Source organism: Puma concolor, chromosome D2, assembly GCF_028749965.1.
Source record: "Puma concolor isolate L17-30 chromosome D2, mPumCon1.1.hap2, whole genome shotgun sequence".
NCBI classification, from domain to species: Eukaryota; Metazoa; Chordata; class Mammalia; order Carnivora; family Felidae; genus Puma; species Puma concolor.
The window spans coordinates 30,106,323-30,127,689 of record NC_141677.1 but is presented as its reverse complement, the minus strand read 5'-3'; the positions used below and the strand labels follow the sequence as shown (position 1 = coordinate 30,127,689).

At 35.4% G+C, this 21,367-nt stretch overlaps 1 protein-coding gene across 8 annotated transcripts in view; it reads left to right on the top strand.

Moving 5' to 3' along the window:
• Positions 1-21,367, top strand: part of HERC4 (HECT and RLD domain containing E3 ubiquitin protein ligase 4) — a 139,033-nt gene that overhangs the window by 47,632 nt on the left and 70,034 nt on the right. For all 8 annotated transcript variants that reach the window (XM_025918447.2, XM_025918446.2, XM_086679830.1 and 5 more), the window contains 2 exons: positions 1,300-1,430; positions 15,608-15,768. In XM_025918447.2, the coding sequence (XP_025774232.1) occupies positions 1,300-1,430; positions 15,608-15,768 (292 nt within the window). The remainder of the gene's footprint in view (positions 1-1,299; positions 1,431-15,607; positions 15,769-21,367) is intronic.

The following is a 21,367-nucleotide window of genomic DNA, read 5'->3' as shown; positions in this document are numbered from 1 at the left end:
GGAGAGTAGAATGTTTGCCAGGGGCTGGTGGGGTGTAAAGAAATGGGAAATTGGTCAAGGATATAAACTTTCTGTTACAAGATGAGTAAGTTTTAAAGATCTGATGTATAGCGTTGTGACTGTAGTTAACAATACTGTATTCTGTACCTGAAATTTCCAGGAGAGTAGATCTGAAGCATTCTTATCAAAAAAAAAAAAAAAAAAAAAAAAAGTATGTGAGGTGTTGATGTGTTAATTAACTTCTTTGTGGTAGTCATTTCACAATGTATGTATATGTCAAATCCCATTGTACACTTTATATACAATTTTATTTGGCAATTCAGTTATACCTAAATAAAACTGGGGAAAATGATACCAGTTACAAAAAACCATAAGAAGTAAAAACACTTTTGCTGTTTCTATCAAGAAATTAATACTAATTTTGTAAATGTGATAATAGTATTACTGTATTGTATGTTTTTATATGTTAGAGGTTTGTGCCATTGAAGATACATACATATTTATAGGTGAGATGATTTGATGACCACAGTTTGCTTTAAAGTACTCCAGTACTTTTTAGGGTGCCTGAGTGGCTCAGTAGGTTATTTCAACAAATACTTTGGAAAAGTTTTTGGAGATTTGTGACAATTTGAAAAAACTCCCAGGTAAACTGTGTAGCCTTTCTTTTATGCCAAAAAAAAAAAAAAAAAAAAGTGGTTATTGTTTATGTTATCAGTAAGGCTTTCAGTCAGAAATAGGCTATTAGTTTTTAGGTAATCAAAAGTTGTATGCGGATTTTTGACTGCAGAAGGTGTTGACATCCCTAACCCCTGCACTGTTTAGGGGTCAACTGTATATTGTAGCAACTATGTGTTAAAAATAGGTATATTTGTGCATTCTGGTTTACTTATACTCTTTCAGCTTTTATGTTAAAAAGCATAACCAGTTTGAAAACTGAAGATGATACCATTTTTTGGTTTTGTGATATTTTATAGTTATGTACTTGGGATTCAGTAAATATAATGATAGTGAAAGGCAATGCAAAAAATGATTAGTATCTCTTTAATGGTGGCTCTAAGTATAATGAGAACACATTTAAGTACTTCTAAAATATGTGAAAATAACCTCAACCTGGAACTTAGTTTTAAAACATTTTACCTTGAAAGGTCAGCTATCATCTGTTAACTTGTGGAGACAATAGAAAAGAAAAATTGACTCCATATATTAAAGATTAACTTCTTTTCTTAAATTATTTTCTTTCATCAGGCTTTCTAATGATAAAGAGTTTTGTCTTTTTTTTTTTTTTTTTTTCTTTTTAAGGAAGGTGGAGTGTTTACTTTTGGAGCTGGAGGGTATGGTCAGTTGGGTCATAACTCTACCAGTCATGAAATAAATCCAAGGAAAGTTTTTGAACTTATGGGAAGCATTGTCACTCAGATTGCTTGTGGAAGGTAAGTTATTGTATACGAGTATTTTAGTCTCTATAATTCAGTTACTTAAAATTTTTTCTAACAGTCCAGAGGTCTTTTATTTATTTATTTTTTTAATGTTTATTTATTTATTTTGGGGGAGAAAGGGGAGAGTGAAGGGGAACGTGTGTGGGGGAAGGGCAGAGAGAGGGAGAGAGAATCCCAAACAGGATCTGTGCTGTCAATGCATGATCTCCTGACCTGGGACAAGTCAAGAGTGACACTTAACCAATTGAGCCACCCAGGCACCCCTAGAGGTCGTTTGTTTTTTTACACCTTCTTGGCCATGAATTTATAGGGAGTGAGTTCTAGTAGCTGAAGCTTCTTTTCGTTGGTTCTCACAAACTGTATTTCTCTGGTTGGAGCATGCTGGCACTTCAGTTGAACTCAAGTACTTTTTTCTTTGGCTTCCTTTTTTAATGATCATTTCCCTTCACATGTTTGAGGAAGCTCTATCTTGGCTGTCAGAGTACTTAATGTTTTCAGTATGGACAATAATTTTCTAGGCAAGAAGAATCTCGTCTTTGTTTATTTACAGCGATGCCACCAGCATGCTGGGTATCATCATAGACTTCCAGTTTTGCCTTGGTAACATTTGTCCAGCATTCCTTTTTGAATAGTGCCCATCCCCTCTATGTCTATGGTATAACCTTTCTTGTGGATTTGCGTGTATGTGGTCAAAGTACCAATTCCATGTTTGCTAAAAGGCCTAAAGAACATATAGGGGTGTCTCTCCTTTTTCCCTTTGTGTTGGTCATTTTGCAAATTACTAGAAGATGGCAGTTCCTAGCTGAAAGTAGGTATTTTTTTTAATGAGTTGTTTAGCATTCTAGGAATCTAAGATAAAAACATTCTTCCTTAAATGCCTGATTTGCTGGTGAGGAGTAATAGTAACAGGAGAAACATCATTTATACTTATTATTTTACTTTTCTCTATTCGAAAAAGATTTATCTGGGGCAAGATATTAATAATATATATGTGACATTGTATTTATTGTATGTAGCATCACACTTGAGGGTGAAGTATAGGTCATCTTTTTTTTCTTTTTCTTTTCCACCTTTTTAAATTTAAACAGTGAGGAAATTGAGCAGTTAATTAACACCTGAGAGTAGTTATTGCTGAAAGTTGAATTGGAATACTGATTTCCTGATTCCCAATTCTTGGGAGTAAGTACAAGAGTCACAGCTTTGAAATTGAGCTTCACCTTTGGTGGATTAAATTAGGTAGACTCCCAAAAAGCAAAATATACTTTGTTTGACTAACTCAGCTTGATTTTTGCCTCATAGTATATATCCATATAAAATATAGTTCAGTCTTGCCAACTGTTAACTTCAAATACATGAAATCACACTGTAGGTAGTCTTTGGTAGCTTTTTTTTTTTTAACAGGCATTTATTTGTGTGCTTCCAGTTTTTGGCAATTACAAATAATGTTGCTTTGAACATTTGTTATATGATATACATAAACCTTTATATTTCTAAGTATATACCTAAAATGGGATTGCTGGGTCATAGAAGATATTTAACTTGAATTTTGCAGGTTAATGTCACCCTGTTTACCAGAATTTACATTCCACATTTATGTGTCCTTGTCCCCATTTGGCATTGTCAGACTTTGAAGCTTTTGCTAATCTCTTGGATATATAGTGTTACTTAATCATGATTTTAGGGGTGCCTGGGTGGCATAGTCAGTTAAGCATCTGTCTCGATTTCGGCTCAGGTCATGATCTCATGGTTCATGGGTACACATTGGGCTGTGCGCAGAGTAGAGTCAGCTTGAGATTCTCTTTCTCTCTTGGCCCCTGCTTGCATGCTTTCTCTCTCTCACACAAAATAAATAAATAAACCTTTTAAAACATCATGACTTTAATTTGCATTTCCATGATTTGATATGGATTGGATTGAATCTGTAGATCACTTTGGGAAGTATTGATATTTTAACATTAAGTTTTCCAATCCATGAACATGAAATGTCTTTCCATTTATGTCTTTAATTTCTTTCAGTAAGTTTTGTAGTTTTCATCCTATATCTTTTACCTTTTTGTTCAATTTCTAAATATCTTATTCTTTTTGATACTATTGTAAATGGCATTGTTTTTTAAATTTCTTTTTCGATTGTTCATTATTAATGTATAGAAATACAATTGATTTTTGCATTTTGGTTTTGTATCCTGCTGTTTTGGTGATTTTTGTTTCTTTTTTTTGTTTTGTTTTTTAGTTCTGATAGATTTTTGGTGGAATCTCTAAGGTTTTCAACATATAAGATCATATCATCTGTACACAGAGATAATTTTACTACTTTCTCAATTTAGGTGGCTTTTATTTCTTTTTCTTGCTAAAACTTCCAGTACTATGTTGTTGAATAGTATTCAAAGTAGACATCCTTGCCTTGTTCCTGATCTTAGAGGAAACTTTCAGTTTGTCACCATTGAGTATGATGTTTATTGTGGGTTTTTCATAGATGGCTTTTATTATGTTGAGGTAATGTTCTTCTATTCTTAGTTTTTGAGTATTTCAAAAAAGGGTGTTGAATTTTGTTGATTTTTTTTTCTGTATCAGTTGAAATGATAATAATGGGTTTTTTTCTTCATTGCCTTAATATTATAAATTACTTTGATCAGTTTGCATATGTTGAACCATCCCTGCATTCCAGGAATGAATCCCATGTGCCTTTGCTGTACAGTTTTTTAATATACTACTGGATTCTGTTTGCTAATATTGTATTGAGAATTTTTGCATCACTGTCCATAAGGGATAATGGTCTGTAGTTTTCTTGTAGAGTCCTTGTCTGACTTTGATATCAGGACAGTGTTGGCCTCATGGAATGAGTTAGAAAGTTACACCCCTTCAAGTTTTTTGGAAAACTCTGAATAGGATTGGATTTAGTTCTTTTAATGTTTGGTAGAAGTCACCAATGAAACTATTTAATGTAGGGCTTTTCTTTGCTGGGAGATTTTTTTTTATCAATTTAGTCGTTTTACTGTTCATAGATCTTTTCTGTTTTCCTATTTTTCGTGATGTAGTACTAGTAAATTTTGTATTTCTAAGATTTTGTGTATTTTATCTAAATCATCTAATTTTTGGCAAATAATTGCTTATATACTCTTCTTATGATCCTTTTTATTTTGGCAGCATTAATAGTAGGGCCCCTACTTTTACTTCTTTTTTTTTTTTTTTTTTTTTTCAACGTTTATTTATTTTTGGGACAGAGAGAGACAGAGCATGAACGGGGGAGGGGCAGAGAGAGAGGGAGACACAGAATCGGAAACAGGCTCCAGGCTCTGAGCCATCAGCCCAGAGCCTGACGCGGGGCTCGAACCCACGGACTGCGAGATCGTGACCTGGCTGAAGTTGGACGCTTAACCGACTGCGCCACCCAGGCGCCCCTCTACTTTTACTTCGGATTTTAGTAATTTCTTTCTTTTCTTTTTTCTTTTTTTTTTTTTTTTTAATTTTTTTTTTTTTTCAACGTTTATTTATTTTTGGGACAGACAGAGACAGAGCATGAACGGGGGAGGGGCAGAGAGAGAGGGAGACACAGAATCGGAAACAGGCTCCAGGCTCTGAGCCATCAGCCCAGAGCCCGACGCGGGGCTCGAACTCACGGACCGCGAGATCGTGACCTGGCTGAAGTCGGACGCTTAACCGACTGCGCCACCCAGGCGCCCCCTTTTCTTTTTTCTTAGTCAAGTTAAAGTTCTGTCAGTTTTGTTGATCTTTGTAAAACCAGCTTTTAGTTCACTGACTTTTGCTATTTTTGTATTCTCTATTTCATTTATCTCAGCTCTAATTTTTCTTCTGCTAGCTTTGTGTTTAAAGTTGTAAAGTTGGGTTGTTCACATGAGATCTTTCTTGTTTTTAAATGTAAATTTCCCCCTTATCACTACTTTCCCTTCATCTCTTGTTTTGATATATTGTGTTTTCATTTTCATTTATCTCTTACGTCTTTCTGATTTGTCTGTGATTTCTTTGATTCATAGGTCATTTAAAAGTGTGTTGTTGAATTTCCACAGATTTGTGAATTTTGTAATTTCCTAATGTTACTGATTTCTAATGTTATCCCATTGTGTTCAGAGAAGATACTTTATATGGTGTCTGTCTTTTAAAATCTATTGAGACTTACTTTCTGGCCTACCATATGGTCTAATGTGGATAGTGTCCCATGTCCTTTGAGAAGAATGTGTATATTATTGTTGTTGAATAGTGTGTCCTATTAGATCTAGTTGACTTATTGTGTTGTTCAAATTCTCTTTTTCCTTACTTCTGTGTGGTTATTCTGTTTTTGAGAGTAAGGTTATTAAAGTCTCTAACCATTATTGCAGAATAATTTCTCCCTTCAGTTCTTTCAGTTTTTGTTTTATATATTTTGATGGTCTTTTATTAGATGTGTAAATGATTTTAATTGTTACTTTTGCTGTATTGAACCTTTTGTTGAAATATAATGTCCTTTGTCTCTTGTAACCTTTTTTGATTTAAAGTCTGTTTTGTCCGCTAATTTTATGGCCATTTTACTCTCTTTTGGTTATTGGCACGGAATATCTTTTTTCATCTTTTCACTTTTTGGTCTTTTTTTTTTTTTTTTTTAATACCATTCTGCCAGTCTCTGTGTTTTGAGTGCGCCACTTAACCCATTTACATTTAAAGGTAATTATGAGATGTAGGGACTTCTGTCATTTTGTTATTTTCTTTTTGTATGTCTTATACTTTTTTGTTCTTCATTTCCTGGATTTACTGTCTCTTTTTGTTGTTTGTTGTTGTTGTTGTTGTTTTAGTGAAATGTTTTAATTCTCTTCTCATGTCCTTTTCTGTATATTCTGTAGCTACTTTCTTTGTGGTTACCATGGTGATTACATTTAAGATCCTGAAGTTATAACACTAATTCACATTGATACTGGGTTAACTTCAACAACATACAAAAACTCTGTTCCTGTATGGCTCTACTGCCACCCCCTTTCAGTTATTGTTTTCACAACATAACTTATTTATACTGTGTGTCACAGTCATACCATCTGTGAATCAGTTTAGCTTTATTTCTTCATTTCTAATACTTATGGTTAACATATCTCTTGTCCTAGTGTCCTGTCTGGGACACCAGGTTGATGTTCACTAGAAGTGCTAAAGATCAAGGCATGTTGTCCTGTGTTCTGTCTGTGAGCAAACCTTCAGTATTTCACAATTAAGTATCATGTTTGCCATAAGTTTACTGTAGATAACCTATATCACATTAAGGAATTTTTCTTTTTTCATAGTTAAAAGGATTATTTATTTATTTTTAATGAGTGGCTGTTAAGTATTTGTTGGTCTTTCTGGATCTATTGAAATGATTTATGATTTTTCTTCTTTAATCTGTTAATTTAGTGAACTATATGAATGGATTTTAGTAAATAAAAACAGCTTTACTTTTCTGTAGTAGCTCCAGTTTAATCATCTATGTTACCATTTTGTATAGTGCTGCATTTGGTTTGCTAATATTTTAAAAATATTACTTGTATTTATGTTTATCCCTGAGCTTGGTTTATAATTTTCTGTTACTTTTTGTTTTGTGGGGTTTTTGGTTTTTGTTTTTGTTTTTGTTTTTTTTTTAATTTAGTTAACATAGAGTGCAGTATTGGTTTCAGGAGTAGAATTCAGTGATTCATCACTTAAATACAATAACCAGTGCTCATCACAAGTGCCCTCCTTAATACCCATCACTCATCTAGCCCATCTCTCACCCACTTCCCTCTATCAACCCTCAATTTGTTCTCTATTGTTGAGTCTCTTGTGGTTTATTTCCCTCTCTCCTTTTCCCTCCCCCTTTTCATATGTTTATCTGTTTCTTAAATGCCACATATGAATGAAATTATATGGTATTTGTCTTTCTCTGACTTATTTTGCTTGGCATAATACATTCTAGCTCCATTGATGTCCTTGCAAATGGCAAGATTTCGTTCTTTTTGATGGCTGAGTAATATTCCATTGTGTATATGTACTACTTTTTTATCCATCAGTTGATGGACATTTGGGCTCTCTCCACAGTTTGGCTATTGTTGATAACGCTGTAAATATCAGGGTGTATGTACCCCTTTGAATTTGTGTTTTTGTACCTCAGGGTAAATACTGAATAGTGTAATTGCTAGATCTTAGGGTAGTTTTATTTTCAGTGTTTTGAGGAACCTCCATACTGTTCTCCAGAGTGGCTGCACCAGTTCTCATTCCCACCAACAGTGCAAAAGGAACGTTTCTCTTTTCTCTGCATCCTCGCCAACACCTGTTGTTTCTCGTGTTGTTAATTTTAGCCATTCTGACAGGTGCAATGTGGTATCTCATTGTGGTTTTACTTTGTTATTTTCCTGATGATGAATGGTGTTGAGCATCTTTTCATGTGTGTTAGTCAACTGGATGTCTTCTTTGGAAAAGTATCTATTCGTGTCTTCTGCCCATTTCTTAACTGGGCTATTTGGTTTTTGGCTGTTTAGTTTGATAAGTTCTTTATAGATTTTGAATACTAACCCTTTATCCAATATGTCATTTGTAAATATCTTCCCCCATTCCATAGGCTGCCTTTTAGTTTTGTTAATTGTTTGCTGTGCAGAAGCTTTTTATCTTGATGAAGTCCCAGTAGTTCACATTTGTTGTTATTTTTGCCAGGTTTTATTATTAAGGTTATGCTAGTCTAATAATATATATTGGGGATTATACCCTTGTTTTCTCTTTATTTGAAAGACAACCACTTTAGAAGTTAGTAGACCTTGTCATTTAAAGCCATCTGGGCTTGGTATTTTCTTTTTTGGAATTTTAAAAACATTCTTCAGTTTCTTTATAAGGTAGCTTTAAAATTTTTTCTTGTCACTTATTTGTAATTTAGATTTTTCTATGAATTTTTCCATTTTTGTTTAAATTGTAAACATGTGAATGTAAAATTTCAGTATCTATATTAGCCTATTGCTATACAAACAACATGCCAGTGACCTATAAAAATAAATGTTTATTTCTTACTCTATGGATCATCTGAGATGGTTCTTTCTCAGGCTATGGGTCACCTGGAGTGGCTCTTATTTTTGCTGCAAGTTGGGACAGCTGTTTCAAGATGTATGACCATTAGGCAGACTTCGTTCAGTCTGCAGCTGAGCAGGGATGGCTTTGTTACGGGTCTCATTTCAGGCCAGAGAACAGTGGCTACCTCTGGGTATTTTATTTTCTTTGGGAGTAGCACCTGTATGTGTACTTCTCAAGCTTCTGCTTCAGAAATCCTGTTGACCAAAAACAAATTACATGACCAAGAGTAAGGTTAAGGTAGGGGGAATGCATGGTGCTTATCTACCATCAGGCTGTAACAAGACTGTGCATGTTTAATACTACAGGATAGTAAAGAGGTGGAATTATATTTTCAGTAGACTTCAGTATTATCTTAAAAAAATTTTTTTATGTTTGTATGATCTATAGTGATCTCTTGTTTTTTTCCTGTTTTGATGTTGGTAAATTTTCCTTTCTTTCCTGATCTTTTTTTTTTAACCTCCATTTCTAGAGGTTTATCAATTTATTAATCTTTTCACGAACCAACTTTTTTTCTTTACGATCCATATTTTGTGTATATTTTTCATTTCATACATTTCAGTCTTTAGTTCATTCAGTGGTGGGATGCAGTGTTCTGTATATGCCCATTATATAGTTTTTATTTTTAGTTTTTTAAATGTTTATTTTTGAGAGAGAGTGAGCGAGCAGGGGAGGGGCAGATAGAGAGGGAGAGAAAGAGAATCCCAAGTGGGCTCTGCTCTGTCAGTACAGAGCCTGACGCTGGGCTTGAACTCATGAACTGAGAGATCATGACCTGAGCTGAAATCAAGAGTCAGATGCTTAACCGACTGAGCCACTCAGGTGTCTCAATTATGTAAAGTTTTTCTAACAATGTTCAGATCTTCTGTGTGGCATTTTTGTTTGTTGGCTTGTTTTGCTTGACCATTTTTTAATTAGTTACTGAAGAAGAAATATTACAGTGTTCTACACTGTTTGACAGTTTTTGCTTTTGAGTCCATCTTAAGTGCATAAAATTCCAATTTTATCTCTTCTTGGTGAATTGAAATTTTTATCATTGTGATTGTGACCTCTAGACCACTTTTTAATGATACTTTTTAAAATTTATTTTGAGGGGCGCCTGGGTGGCGCAGTCGGTTAAGCATCTGACTTCAGCCAGGTCACGATCTCGCGGTCCGTGAGTTCGAGCCCCGCGTCAGGCTCTGGGCTGATGGCTCAGAGCCTGGAGCCTGTTTCCGATTCTGTGTCTCCCTCTCTCTCTGCCCCTCCCCCGTTCATGCTCTGTCTCTTTCTGTCCCAAAAAAAAATAAATAAACGTTGAAAAAAAAAAATTTATTTTGAGAGAGAGTGCACATAGAGAGAAGTGGGGGAGGGGCAGTTCGAGAAGGAGAGAGAATCCAAAGTAAGCTCTGTGCTTAGCTCTGAGCCCATCGTGGGGCCTGATCATGACTTGAGCAGATATCAAGAGTAGTTTGCTTAACAGACTGAGCCACCCAGGACCCCTGGGTCTCTTTTTATCTGATGTTAATAGGGCTACTCCTACTTATATATTTTTTCGTATATTGTATGTTATATTCATTCTTTACATATTTTTCATTTATACATAATCTTTTACCTTGTCTTTCGGCGGGTTTTGGATGACTATCATGTAAACAGCATTAAGTTAGATCTTTAAAAATTTAGTATGGTAGTTTTGCCATTGGCGACAACATGAATGGATCTAGAGGGTATAATGCTAAGTAAAATAAGTCAGAGAAAAACAAATATTATATGATTGCACTCATATGTTAAGAAACAAAAGGGGTGCCTGGGTGGCTCAGTTGGTTAAGTGTCCCAACTCCTGATTTTGGCTCAGGTCATGATCTCACTGTTCATGGGATTGAGGCCTGCATTGGGCTCTGTGCTGACGGCACAGAGCCTGCCTGGGATTTTCTCATTCAGTATAACACTGAATGTTAATTATATTCAAATTAAATAAAAGAATCCACTTTGGCAATCTTTGTCTTTAAATTGACCATTTTGTCAGTTTTGTAATTACGAATAAATTTGTATTTAATCCTGCCATAGTATTTTATATTGTCTTTGTCATCTATTGTATAATGTGTTGTATTTATTTTTGTTTTGTTTTATTATTAGAGCAAGTGCTCATGATTAGGGGAGAGGGGCAGAGGGAGAGAGAGAGAGAGAGAGAGAGAATCCTAAACAGGCTTCACACTCCATGTGGAGCTCAGTGCTGGGCTCAATCCCACCACCCTGGGATCATAACCTTAGCTGAAATCAGGAGTTGGACACTCAACCAATTGAGCCACTCATGTGCCCTACTATCTATCTTTAAATATTTTATTTTTTTCTTCTCTAATTTTCTTTTCTTTGGATTGATAGTTTTTTAAGTGTGTGTAATTCCCTTTTCTTGTTTGGAAACTATACCTTCTTTTTTAGTTGTTACTTTAAACATAAATGGAAACAACATTTATCTTTAATTTATATTAATAAATAACTTTTTCTTTTTGTGGCATTATGAGGACCTCTCATTTACCTTTCCCAACTTTTCATTCTCTATATTTTAAACTTCACAAAAACATTGTTTCATATAGTCAGTGTACATTTAGAAATGCCTATATATTTACTACCTTTTTTTTCTGCTCTTCATATTTTCCAGTTCCTTTGGTCTGAACATCCTCTGGAATTTTCTTTGAATAGATCTGAACACTCTTTTATCTATCTAAAAATGTTTTATTTCACTTTAATTCTTTTTATTTTTTTATTTTTAATGTTTGTTTATTTTTGAGAGAGAGAGAGAGAGACAGAGTGTGAGTGGGAGAGGGGCAGAGAGAGAGGGAGACACAGAATCTGAAGCAGGCTCCAGTCTCCAAGCTGTTAGCACAGAGCCTAATGCAGGGCTTGAACTCACAAACTGTGAGATCATGACCTGAGCCGAAGTCAGACACTCAACCGACTGAGCCACCCAGGCCTCCCATATTTCACTTTAATTCTTTAATGATGTTGGCAATGATGGAATTCTAGCTTGGTAATTACTTTCAGTGCTTTGAAGATACCATTCTATTGTCTTTTGGCTTTGCTTATTGAGAAGCCAGCTATTAGTATGTTGCTCCTTTGAAGGTATTATGTTTCTTTTTTTTTTAATTTTAAATGTTTATTTATTTTTGAGAGATGGAGAGACAGCATGAGTAGGGGAGGGGCAGAGAAAGAGGAAGACACAGAATCCAAAGTAGGCTCCAGTCTCTGAGCTGTCAGCACAGAGCCCGATGCGGGGCTCGAACTCATGAACTGTGAGATGGTGACCTGAGCCGAAGTCAGACGCTTAACCGACTGAGCCGCCCAGGAGCCTCTGTTGTGTTTCTTTTTAAATCTTTTTCCAGTTTTGCTTTCATTTTTCAGGGTCTGATTTCCTCATTTTCCTATGGGGCTTCTTGAGTCTGGAATAATACCTTTGATCAGTTATGGGGGATTCAAAGCTATTATCTGTTTAGACATAGCTTCTCCTTTCTTCATGGAACTCTGATTGGATGTATATTGAATCTTCATACTCTGCCTTGTAGCTTTATTCTTTATTTTCCACATTTTTGACCCTCTTTGCTGCTTTCCTGATTGTTTTTATTATTTATATTTCAGCCCATTATTCTTATGCTGTATCTATTTTTCATTAAATCTGTCGTTCAAGATCTTGATTTCAGTTATTTTGGATTTTTTAGTTCTAGTATTCTTACAGGTTCTTTTTAAAATCTGAATTTTTTTTTCTTTAGTGTTTCCAGTTGTCCATTTTCAAGTTTGGCTTTTATTTCTTGGACGCTAAAAAATTATTAAACATGGTTGTTCTAGATTCTTGTGTTTGATAATTCCAACGTCTGAAATCTTTAGGATCTATTTCTGTTTCTTTTTTCTGTTAAATTTTGTTCATGGTGCCCTGTTTCTTTGTATGCCCAGTTTTGTGTGCTTGGTTATGTATTTGAAAAATTATGCGAATGATTTGATAAAGCCTTCCTTTCCTTTTCCAATGTATGAATTAGACTTTATCATAAAAAGTAAATCAAAACTCAACATATATATGAGCCAGGAGTGCTTATTATCAAACCTTATTTGTACTGCTGAAGTTATACATGAATATATGTTGCCTGAAGTTTAGAGAGTTCATCTATTCTTGTTTATCTTCATGCATAATCCATTAAAAGACTATAAAACAATATTTCAAAATAATGTTATCTAATTTTGTAATTGTTAACAGGTAAGATTATTTGAATAGTTACTTTTAGTTTTGTGAACTCAATTCTTTCTAGAAATTTAATATGTTTATTGTGTTGGGGAAGAATTTTCAGTTTTATATTGATTGAGATACAAAGACTTACCTATGTGGGGAATGTAGGTAGGCATATGGTATCCTGACCAGTTTGACTTCCAGGTAGTTGGTACAATAAGATGTATTAATTTCCTTATCGAATAATTGTCAAAAGCCTCCTGAAGGAAGCAGATGAGAAACATAAGAAATGTGAATCCATCAAGGAGATGATCCAAAAACAAAAGGTTCAAATTCCAGTGGTATAATATTATAATGTTTTTGAGCTATTATATCAAATCTAGAATTTAGGATTATTATGTTTATTTAGTAACTCTCAATTCTGACTTCATGCTGTTATCTTTTGGAGAGTTTTTAGAAATGTATATTGTTGGGGCACCTGGATGGCTCAGTTGGGTAAGCATCTGACTTCAGCTCAGGTTACTATCTCATGGTTCTTGAGTTCAAGCCCCACTTCTCTCTCTCTCTCCTAACCACCCCCCTCTCCGCCCTCATGGGATATTTTCTCTCTCTCTCTCTCTCTCTCTCTCTCTCTCTCTCTCTCTCTCTGCCCCTTGCTCACTTGCCCCCCCCCCCCCCAAAGAAATGTATATTGTTGCCTAGCATAATCCCTAGGTGATTCCATTATGCAGTTAGGTTTAAGAACCACTACTTTAGTAGACCATTTTGAGGAGGACTTTAATGAACCAGGATTGCAGTAATTTTTAAGCTGTATGTTCCTTTGAGATGTCACAGTCCTAAAAGAGGCAGACTGGGCAATGTGAAACCCTTTGACTGGAACAGTTAATCTATTTTATATGCTAGGATTCCATTTAACATTTCATTTGTTAAAAGAGTACCCTTGATTAAAAAATTTTGATTGCCCTTGCCTCAAAGGTAAAATGGTTGTTAGATTCTACTTAGTTTTTCAGTAATATGATAGACTAGATAACTTGAAAGCCCTTTCGAATCAAAAAACCTTTTAAATAACGCCACAGGGCAAAAACAAATCTAGAAACCATAGCTGTTTGTTTGAACTGACTTTGGAGGTGCTCTGAAAGAATTTGCAAATGTAGGTAATATATTAGCTTATATTGCTAAAAAAAACACCCCAAAACTCAGTGGCTTAAAACAGTTTTTTATTTTGCTAATAGTTCTTTGGTTCAGTAATTTGAGTTAGGCTCAGCTGGCCAGTTCTCATCTTAGCTGGACTCAGTTCATCAGCTGGTTATCTGGCTAGGGTTTGGGTAGTTGGCATGGCCTTAGCTGGGACAGCTTGTTTCTGGCCCAGGTTGTATGTCATTCTTCAAACACTTATTTTGGGTTAGTCTCCTGATAGTAGAACAGGGTTCCTAAAGAGAGAGGGAGAAAGAATTCAAAGCCACTTGTAAGGCATAATATCAGATTTAAGACATGGAGAAATAGATTCCCCATCTTGGTGGGAATAGCCACAGAAGTCATATTATAAGCATAATGGGTATAGGGAGAGGAATACTTTTGGCTTTTTTGATAAACAGTATACCATAGAGGGCAAAGGAGTTTGGGACAGGAGATGAGGCCTAAGAGCTGATAGAAGCATTAGTGAAGCCTTAGTGAGGCCTGAGAAACCATGTCCTCCCAATAAAACCACATCGTGGAAAGAATTCACAATGAAATATTCCCTTGCTTATAAGGAGACTTTTCTGTCCTTGGTCTCGTTTCTGATTTGAATCTCCTCTGAGAATTTGTAATCACAGGGTTGCCATAAGGTGGGTTTGGGGCTTGTCAAAGTAGTCCTGGGTTGGTGTGTATGTATTAAGTTTCACAATGTATAACAGTTTTTAAATGAAATAACAGGTTGGCAGATTTGGGAGGGGGAAGGAACTTCAGAAATGAGATAAGACGTAGTCATTGAAACTTAAAATTCAGTGAGTAATTAAAACAGCAGGTTGGACACACTGCTAAAGAGAAAAGTAGTGATTTGAAAAACAGATCCAGAGAAATTACTCACAAGGGGCATGGATATAAAAGAGAGATTAAGAGACTGGTAGGATATATTGGGAAGGTGCAACATTTATGTAACACTATCAAGGAGAAAATAATTGAATAAATATGAGACAAACAATATTTATAGAAAAGATACTTAAGAATTTGCCAGACATGATGGAAGCCATAAAACAAGTTGAGGAACACAAGGCCTGAGCTGGATTATCCTCTTTAACCCATTCCTGAATGCACAGTGGTGAAACATCAGGTTCACTGAGTAGTGGGTTTTCTTCAGCATCAGATCTTCAGTTTCCAAGGTTTGCTTCCCCTCTGCCACTTCCAAAGGAGTCTGGGTGCATATGTATATGTAAGGTCACTTTCTTTAGAAGAGAAAGGAAGCTTTGTTTTATTATTTTATTACACACACACACACACACACCAATCAGAAGATTGGTAGTGGATTACTTGCCCGTTTCTTATTGTAAAATTTTTGATTGGTGCCCTGGTGGACCCTCATAGAAAAGCTTCAGGCTAGAATGTTACAGGGAAGGGAAGGGGAGAACTTAACTTGGACATCCTAGTTAGATGCTACCTCTTGTGCTGAATCATCTTTTATAAGGGATTCTAGTATAGATCTGGGCCTTTTTAAATTTGGACATTTGTGGAAATTTTCTGGGTCATGTTAATGCAGCCTACATGTGTGGTACAGAATTCATTGAATATACAGTAAGACTTTTAATATTATGTATAGACAATTTAAGAAGTATAATAGTTTTGTTAATGTATTTTTAAAAAGAAAAATCATCAGTTAATATTTGTTAAGCTTTTCTAAATGTAAATTGTTTGGAAGGTAACATTAAGTCTGAGATTTTCTATCATTTTACTCTAGGCAGCACACTTCTGCTTTTGTTCCTTCATCAGGACGAATCTATTCTTTTGGACTTGGTGGTAACGGGCAGCTGGGAACTGGTTCAACAAGCAACAGGAAAAGTCCTTTCACTGTGAAAGGAAATTGGTTCCCTTATAATGGGCAGTGTCCACCAGATATTGGTAAGTTCTGTTATTTTAAAGCTTTGCTATACACATTAAAGTTATTTGTTAAAATGCTGCTCTTAAATGATGAAGTTTTCTACATTTGAATGAAAGAATTGTAAGATACATTGTTTAATGAAAATAGCAAGATATAGAACAGTGTACATATTTGCTTAGTTTGTTTATACTTGCTTATGTATGCATAAGGAAACTCATGGTAAATAAAGTAGTAAAAGTGGTTTCAGAGGGCTAGGCATGTGGGAATTGGGTGGTGGCTGGATGCCGGTGGGAAGGGGTGTTTTTTTATTTTTAATTGTGGCAGAATAGACATTATTCAAAATTTATGAATTTAGCCATTTAAGATGTACAGTTCAGTAGTGTTCAGTACATTAACATTGTTGTGCAACCGGTCTCCAGAACTCTTTTCATCTTGCAAAATTAGAACTCTGTATTCATTAAACAGCAAGTCTGCATTTACTCCCCCCGATAGCTGGCAGACACTGTTCTGCATTTTGTCTCTGTGTATTTGACTTGACTCTGGGTACATCATGTAAGTGGAATCACACTATTTGTCTTTTTGTGACTGGCTATTTCATAAACTTAGCATAATGTCATTAAAGTTTATCCATGTTGTAGCATGTGTCAGAATTTCCTTCCTTTTTAAGGCTGAATAACATTTTATTGTACATATATACCACATTTTGTTTATCTGTTCATCTGTTGATAGACACTTGGATTATTTCTGCCTTTTGTTACTATTGTGAATCATGCCACTGTAAACATGGGTGTACAAATATCTCTTGAAGATTCTGCTTTCAATTTATTTTGGACTTTAAAATATATAATATTTCCTGTTTTTTTGAAATTTGGATCATATGAATATATTACCTATTCAAAGTATTGAAATTTTTAAATTTGCAGGGTGCCTGGGTGTCTCAGTCAGTTAAATGTCTGACTTCAGCTCAAGTCATGATCTTGCGGTCCGTGAGTTCAATCCCTGTGTTGGGTTCTGTTGCTGACAGCTCAGAGCCTGGAGCCTGCATCACATTCTGTGCCTTCCTCTCCCTCTGCCCCTCGCCCACTCACACTCTTGTCTCTCAAAAATGAATAAATGTTAAAAAAAATATATATAAGATTTTTAAATTTGCTTCTGTATCCCTATGGCTTTAACCAAGTCTTTGATTTATTTTTATTTTCTATTATTTTTTTTAGTGGACCTGGTTATTTTTTCATTGGTGTTAATTTATTTGCTAAAGAGTTTGAAATATTTGAATTAATGTTTTTAATGTTTATTTTTGAGAGAGAGAGACAGAGACCGAGCACAAGCAAGGGAGGGACAGAGAGAGAGGGAGACCCAGAATCCGAAGCAGGCTCTAGGCTCCGAGCTGTCAGCACAGAGCCTGACATGGGGCTGGAACTCATGAACTGCGAGATCATGACCTGAGCTGAAGTCGGATGCTTAACCGACTGAGCCACCCAGGTGCCCCTAAAATGTGCTTTTTTAAAATAGATACATTTCCTTTACTATCCTAAACTGTTTCTCAGAATTTTGTTCTTGTTCATTTTATCTGATTTTCTTTGGGATTTTTCTTAGAGTTGTAAGACTTGTGTCTCTCAATATTTTATTCAGCGATGAGCATACTGTAAAGGTTGATATTTGAAAAGGTCCATAACTTTTTATGAATGGCCTTGAAGATTCTTTTTTATGTATTTATTTTTTAGTAACTAAAAGGCTATCAGTTACACTTTCATTTAGCAAAGGTCAGGATATCATACTATTTTTTCTTGTTTTTGTTTGATTTTGTATTTAGTATATGGCTTCATTTTCTTCTAGTTACTCTTAGGTTTAGGACGTGCATTTATTTTAGTAATACTGTTCTTGTGTCCTTAGTGGCATGTTAGTTTTATTATATCAGTTTCTTACCCAAAAGGCACTGTTAATAACATAATAAAGAGATTATATAATTTAAAGCAGGATGGATATTGTAAGGAAATCATGTATTTGTAAAGTTTAGTCACTTAGGGATGCATTTTGTTATCTTTGAAACTGTGTACCTTGAGATTATTTGCATTCAAATGGGAAAGGAAATGGAATTTTAAAATTACTTGTTTTGCTTCGTTTCATCAAAACATTGTTGATTGACCGTAGACAAAAGGTACAAAGAACTCAGGTGTCCCATCAACAGATGAATGGATGAAAAAAATGTGGTGTATGTGTATAATTGAATATTAGCCATGAAAAGGAATGGAATTTTGATACATGCTACAACATGGAAGAGTCTTGCAAATGTTATGCTCACTCAAAAGAGCCAGACACAGAAGGACAATATATCAAGTGACACCTCTTAAATGAGGTACCTACAACAATAGTCAAAGGTATAGAGACAGAAAGTAGAATTGTGGTTACCAGGGACTGGGGGGAGGGGAGAACAAGGAGTTGTTTAATGAGTGCAGAGTTCCTGTTTGGGTTGATAAAAACTTTATGGAAATGAATAATGGTGATAGTTACTTTTTGAATGTATTTAATGCCACTGAATTGTACATTTTAAACAGTTAAAATGGTAAATTTGATGTACATTTTATCACAAATTATATGTATGTATTGTATATAATATATATAATGGTTGATAATTATTTTGTAATGTACTAAAGTTGTGTAGGATAAAAACTAGTTAAATGTGAATTTAATTTTCTCAGCCCCTCCAGAGGTGAAGCCCATGGCCCCCACCTAAATCACATTGTTAGCATAAACTATCTAATGGGACCTTAAGATCACAGGTAAACAACAACATTGTTAACAGAATATTCCAGATTTGGAACTTGGTATAGGCCAGGGAAGATCTTTCTTTAGAATGTATATAGTTTGGACAACTACATTAGTTTCCTAGGGCTGCTGTAACAATATATCACAAACTGGATGTCTTGAACAACACAAATTTATTGACTCAGTTCTGGAGGCTAGCAGTCCAAGATAAACATGTCAGGGTTAATTTCTTCTGAGTGCTGTAAAGGAGACTGTGTTCCATGTGTCTCTCCTGACTTGTGGTGGTTTGCTGCAATCTTTGGCATTTCTTGGTTAGTAGTAGATACCCGCCTTCATCTTCACATGGCGTTCTCTCTCCATGTGGATCTGTGTCCACATTTTCTCCTTTTGTAAGGACATCAGTCATTTTGTATTAGGGGCTCACCATACATAGAATGACCTTGACTTAGCTTATTACATCTGCAATGATCCTGTTTCTGAACAAGTCACATCCTGAGGTGCTTCGGTTTAGGACTTCAACATGTGAATTTTGAGGAGACAAATTCAACCCATGACAATATCCCAAACCTGAGAAGTTTTAATCCTTTACTTCACTGGCTTTATTATAGGCTTTGGTTCCATAACTGCAGCCAGCCTTTGTTCCTTAAAACGAGTTGTCATACCTAAAATCCAGTTCTCAAATATGTTCTTCAGATAAGTACTTGGTTGCATAGTTGATTTGTTCAATCAATTATGAAAGAGGTACAAACTATAAGAAGGGGAACAGATTCCTACTGAACCTATATAAATAAACAGTAATTTTTTATTTTATTTTTGAGAGAGAGAGAGATAGAGAGCATGATCAGGGGAGGGACATAGACAGAGGGAGACACAGATTCCGAAGCAGACTCCAGACTCTGAGCTGTCAGCAAAGAGCTGGACGCAGGGCTCGACTCATAAACTGTGAGATCATGACCTGATGCTTAACCGACTGAGCCACCCGGACGCCCTATTACTATTAAAAAAAAGGAGAACTAGTAAGAGTTTGAATTCTCATTGAATTCTGGGGGTCAGTGTGTGTATGTGTGTGTTTGTGTGTGTATAAATACATATATATATGTATGTATTATATATGTATTTATATAATATGTATTTATATAATAAAAATATATAAAATTTAATAAATACATATATATTATATATGTATTTTTATAATATATATGTATTTATATATATAACTCTTATTTTGAGAGAAAGAGAGAGTGCACTAGTGGGGAGGGGCAGAAAGAGAATGGGGGAGAGAGAATCCCAAACATGCTCCGTACTGTTAGCATGGAGTCTGATGCAGGACTTGAACTCACGAACATTTAACCAACTGAGCCACCCAGGCACCCCAAGAATCAGATAATAATTTTTTTAATGGACATATATTAATTTCAGGTATAAAACATAACGATTTAGTATTGTATATATTGCAAAATGTAATTAAAATCTCACCATAGCTACAAAATTATTTTTCTTATGATCAGAACTTGCAAGATTTACTCTCTTAACAACTTTCACATATGTAATAGATTATTATTAATTATAGTCACCATGCTGTACATTACATCTCCATGACTTATTTATTTTATATCTGGAAATTTGTATCTTTTGATGCACTTCACCCATTTTGTCCACCCCCCCCCCCCTTACTTCTGGCAGCCACCAATCTGTTCCCTATATATATGAGCTTTTTTGTTTTTTTAAGACTCCACATAGAAGTAAGTGAGATCATAGGGTGTTTGCCTTTCTCTGACTTATTTCACTTAGCCTAATACCCTCAAGGTTCATCCTTGTTGTAACAAATGTCAAGATTTCCTTCTTTTTTTATGACTGAATAATATTCCATTGTGTGTGTGGGGTGGGGGGGGGGAGAGAAAGAAAGAAAGGAAGGAAGGAAGGGAGGGAGGGAGGAAAGAAGGAAGGAAGGAAGGAAGGAAGACATTTTCTTCATCCATTCATCTATCAGTGGGCATTTAGGTTGCTTCCATGTCTTGGCTATTATAAATAATCCTGCAGTGAACATGGGGGCATATGTATCTTCTCAAGTTCGTTTTTTCATTTCTTTGGATAAATACACAGAATTGGAATTGCTGGATTGTCACAGACTATGAGTCTGGAGTTCTCTCTTGTCCAGCAAGAGAGCAGATGCAGAATTGGATATGAGAGAGGCTAATGTCCAGGAGGAGACCAGAGCCCCAAGCAGGGGTTTTGTCTCTTTTATTGAGCTCTCAAGATCTTACACACGTGGTGAACATGAAGAAAACAATCAGATGGTAATTGTTAACATGTGTGTGTAAGAAGCAAAGGATCTGGGGGGCAAGTGGGGTTTGTGATCAAAGCACAATAGTATATTAGTGCCAGATGGAAATTAATTTCCTGAAGTGATATAACAAGTTGCTCGTGATCCCATTATAATATCTCGCTGGCTAACTTTGGGTGTTTTGCCCCATGGTGGCGGCTTTCCACCCAAAGCTTTTTTCTGACCCATTTATGTCAGAAGGAAGTCTTGAACCTATTTCCCCACACTGGATCGTATGGTAGTTCTATTTTTAACTTTTTGAGTTATTTGTTTAAGTAGGCTCTGCACTCACTGTGGGACTTGAACTCATGACTTTGGGATCAAGAGTCGAGGCTGACTGAGCCAGCCAGGCACCCCTCTATTTTCTACTTTTTCGAGAGACCTTCATAAAGTTTTTTTATAGTGGTTGCACTAATTTACATTCCAACCAACAGTGCCCAAAGGTTCCCTTTACTCCACATTGTCACCAGTGCTTGTTATTTCTTAATGTTTTTTTTTTTTTTTTTTTTTTTTTTTTTTTTTAAATTTTT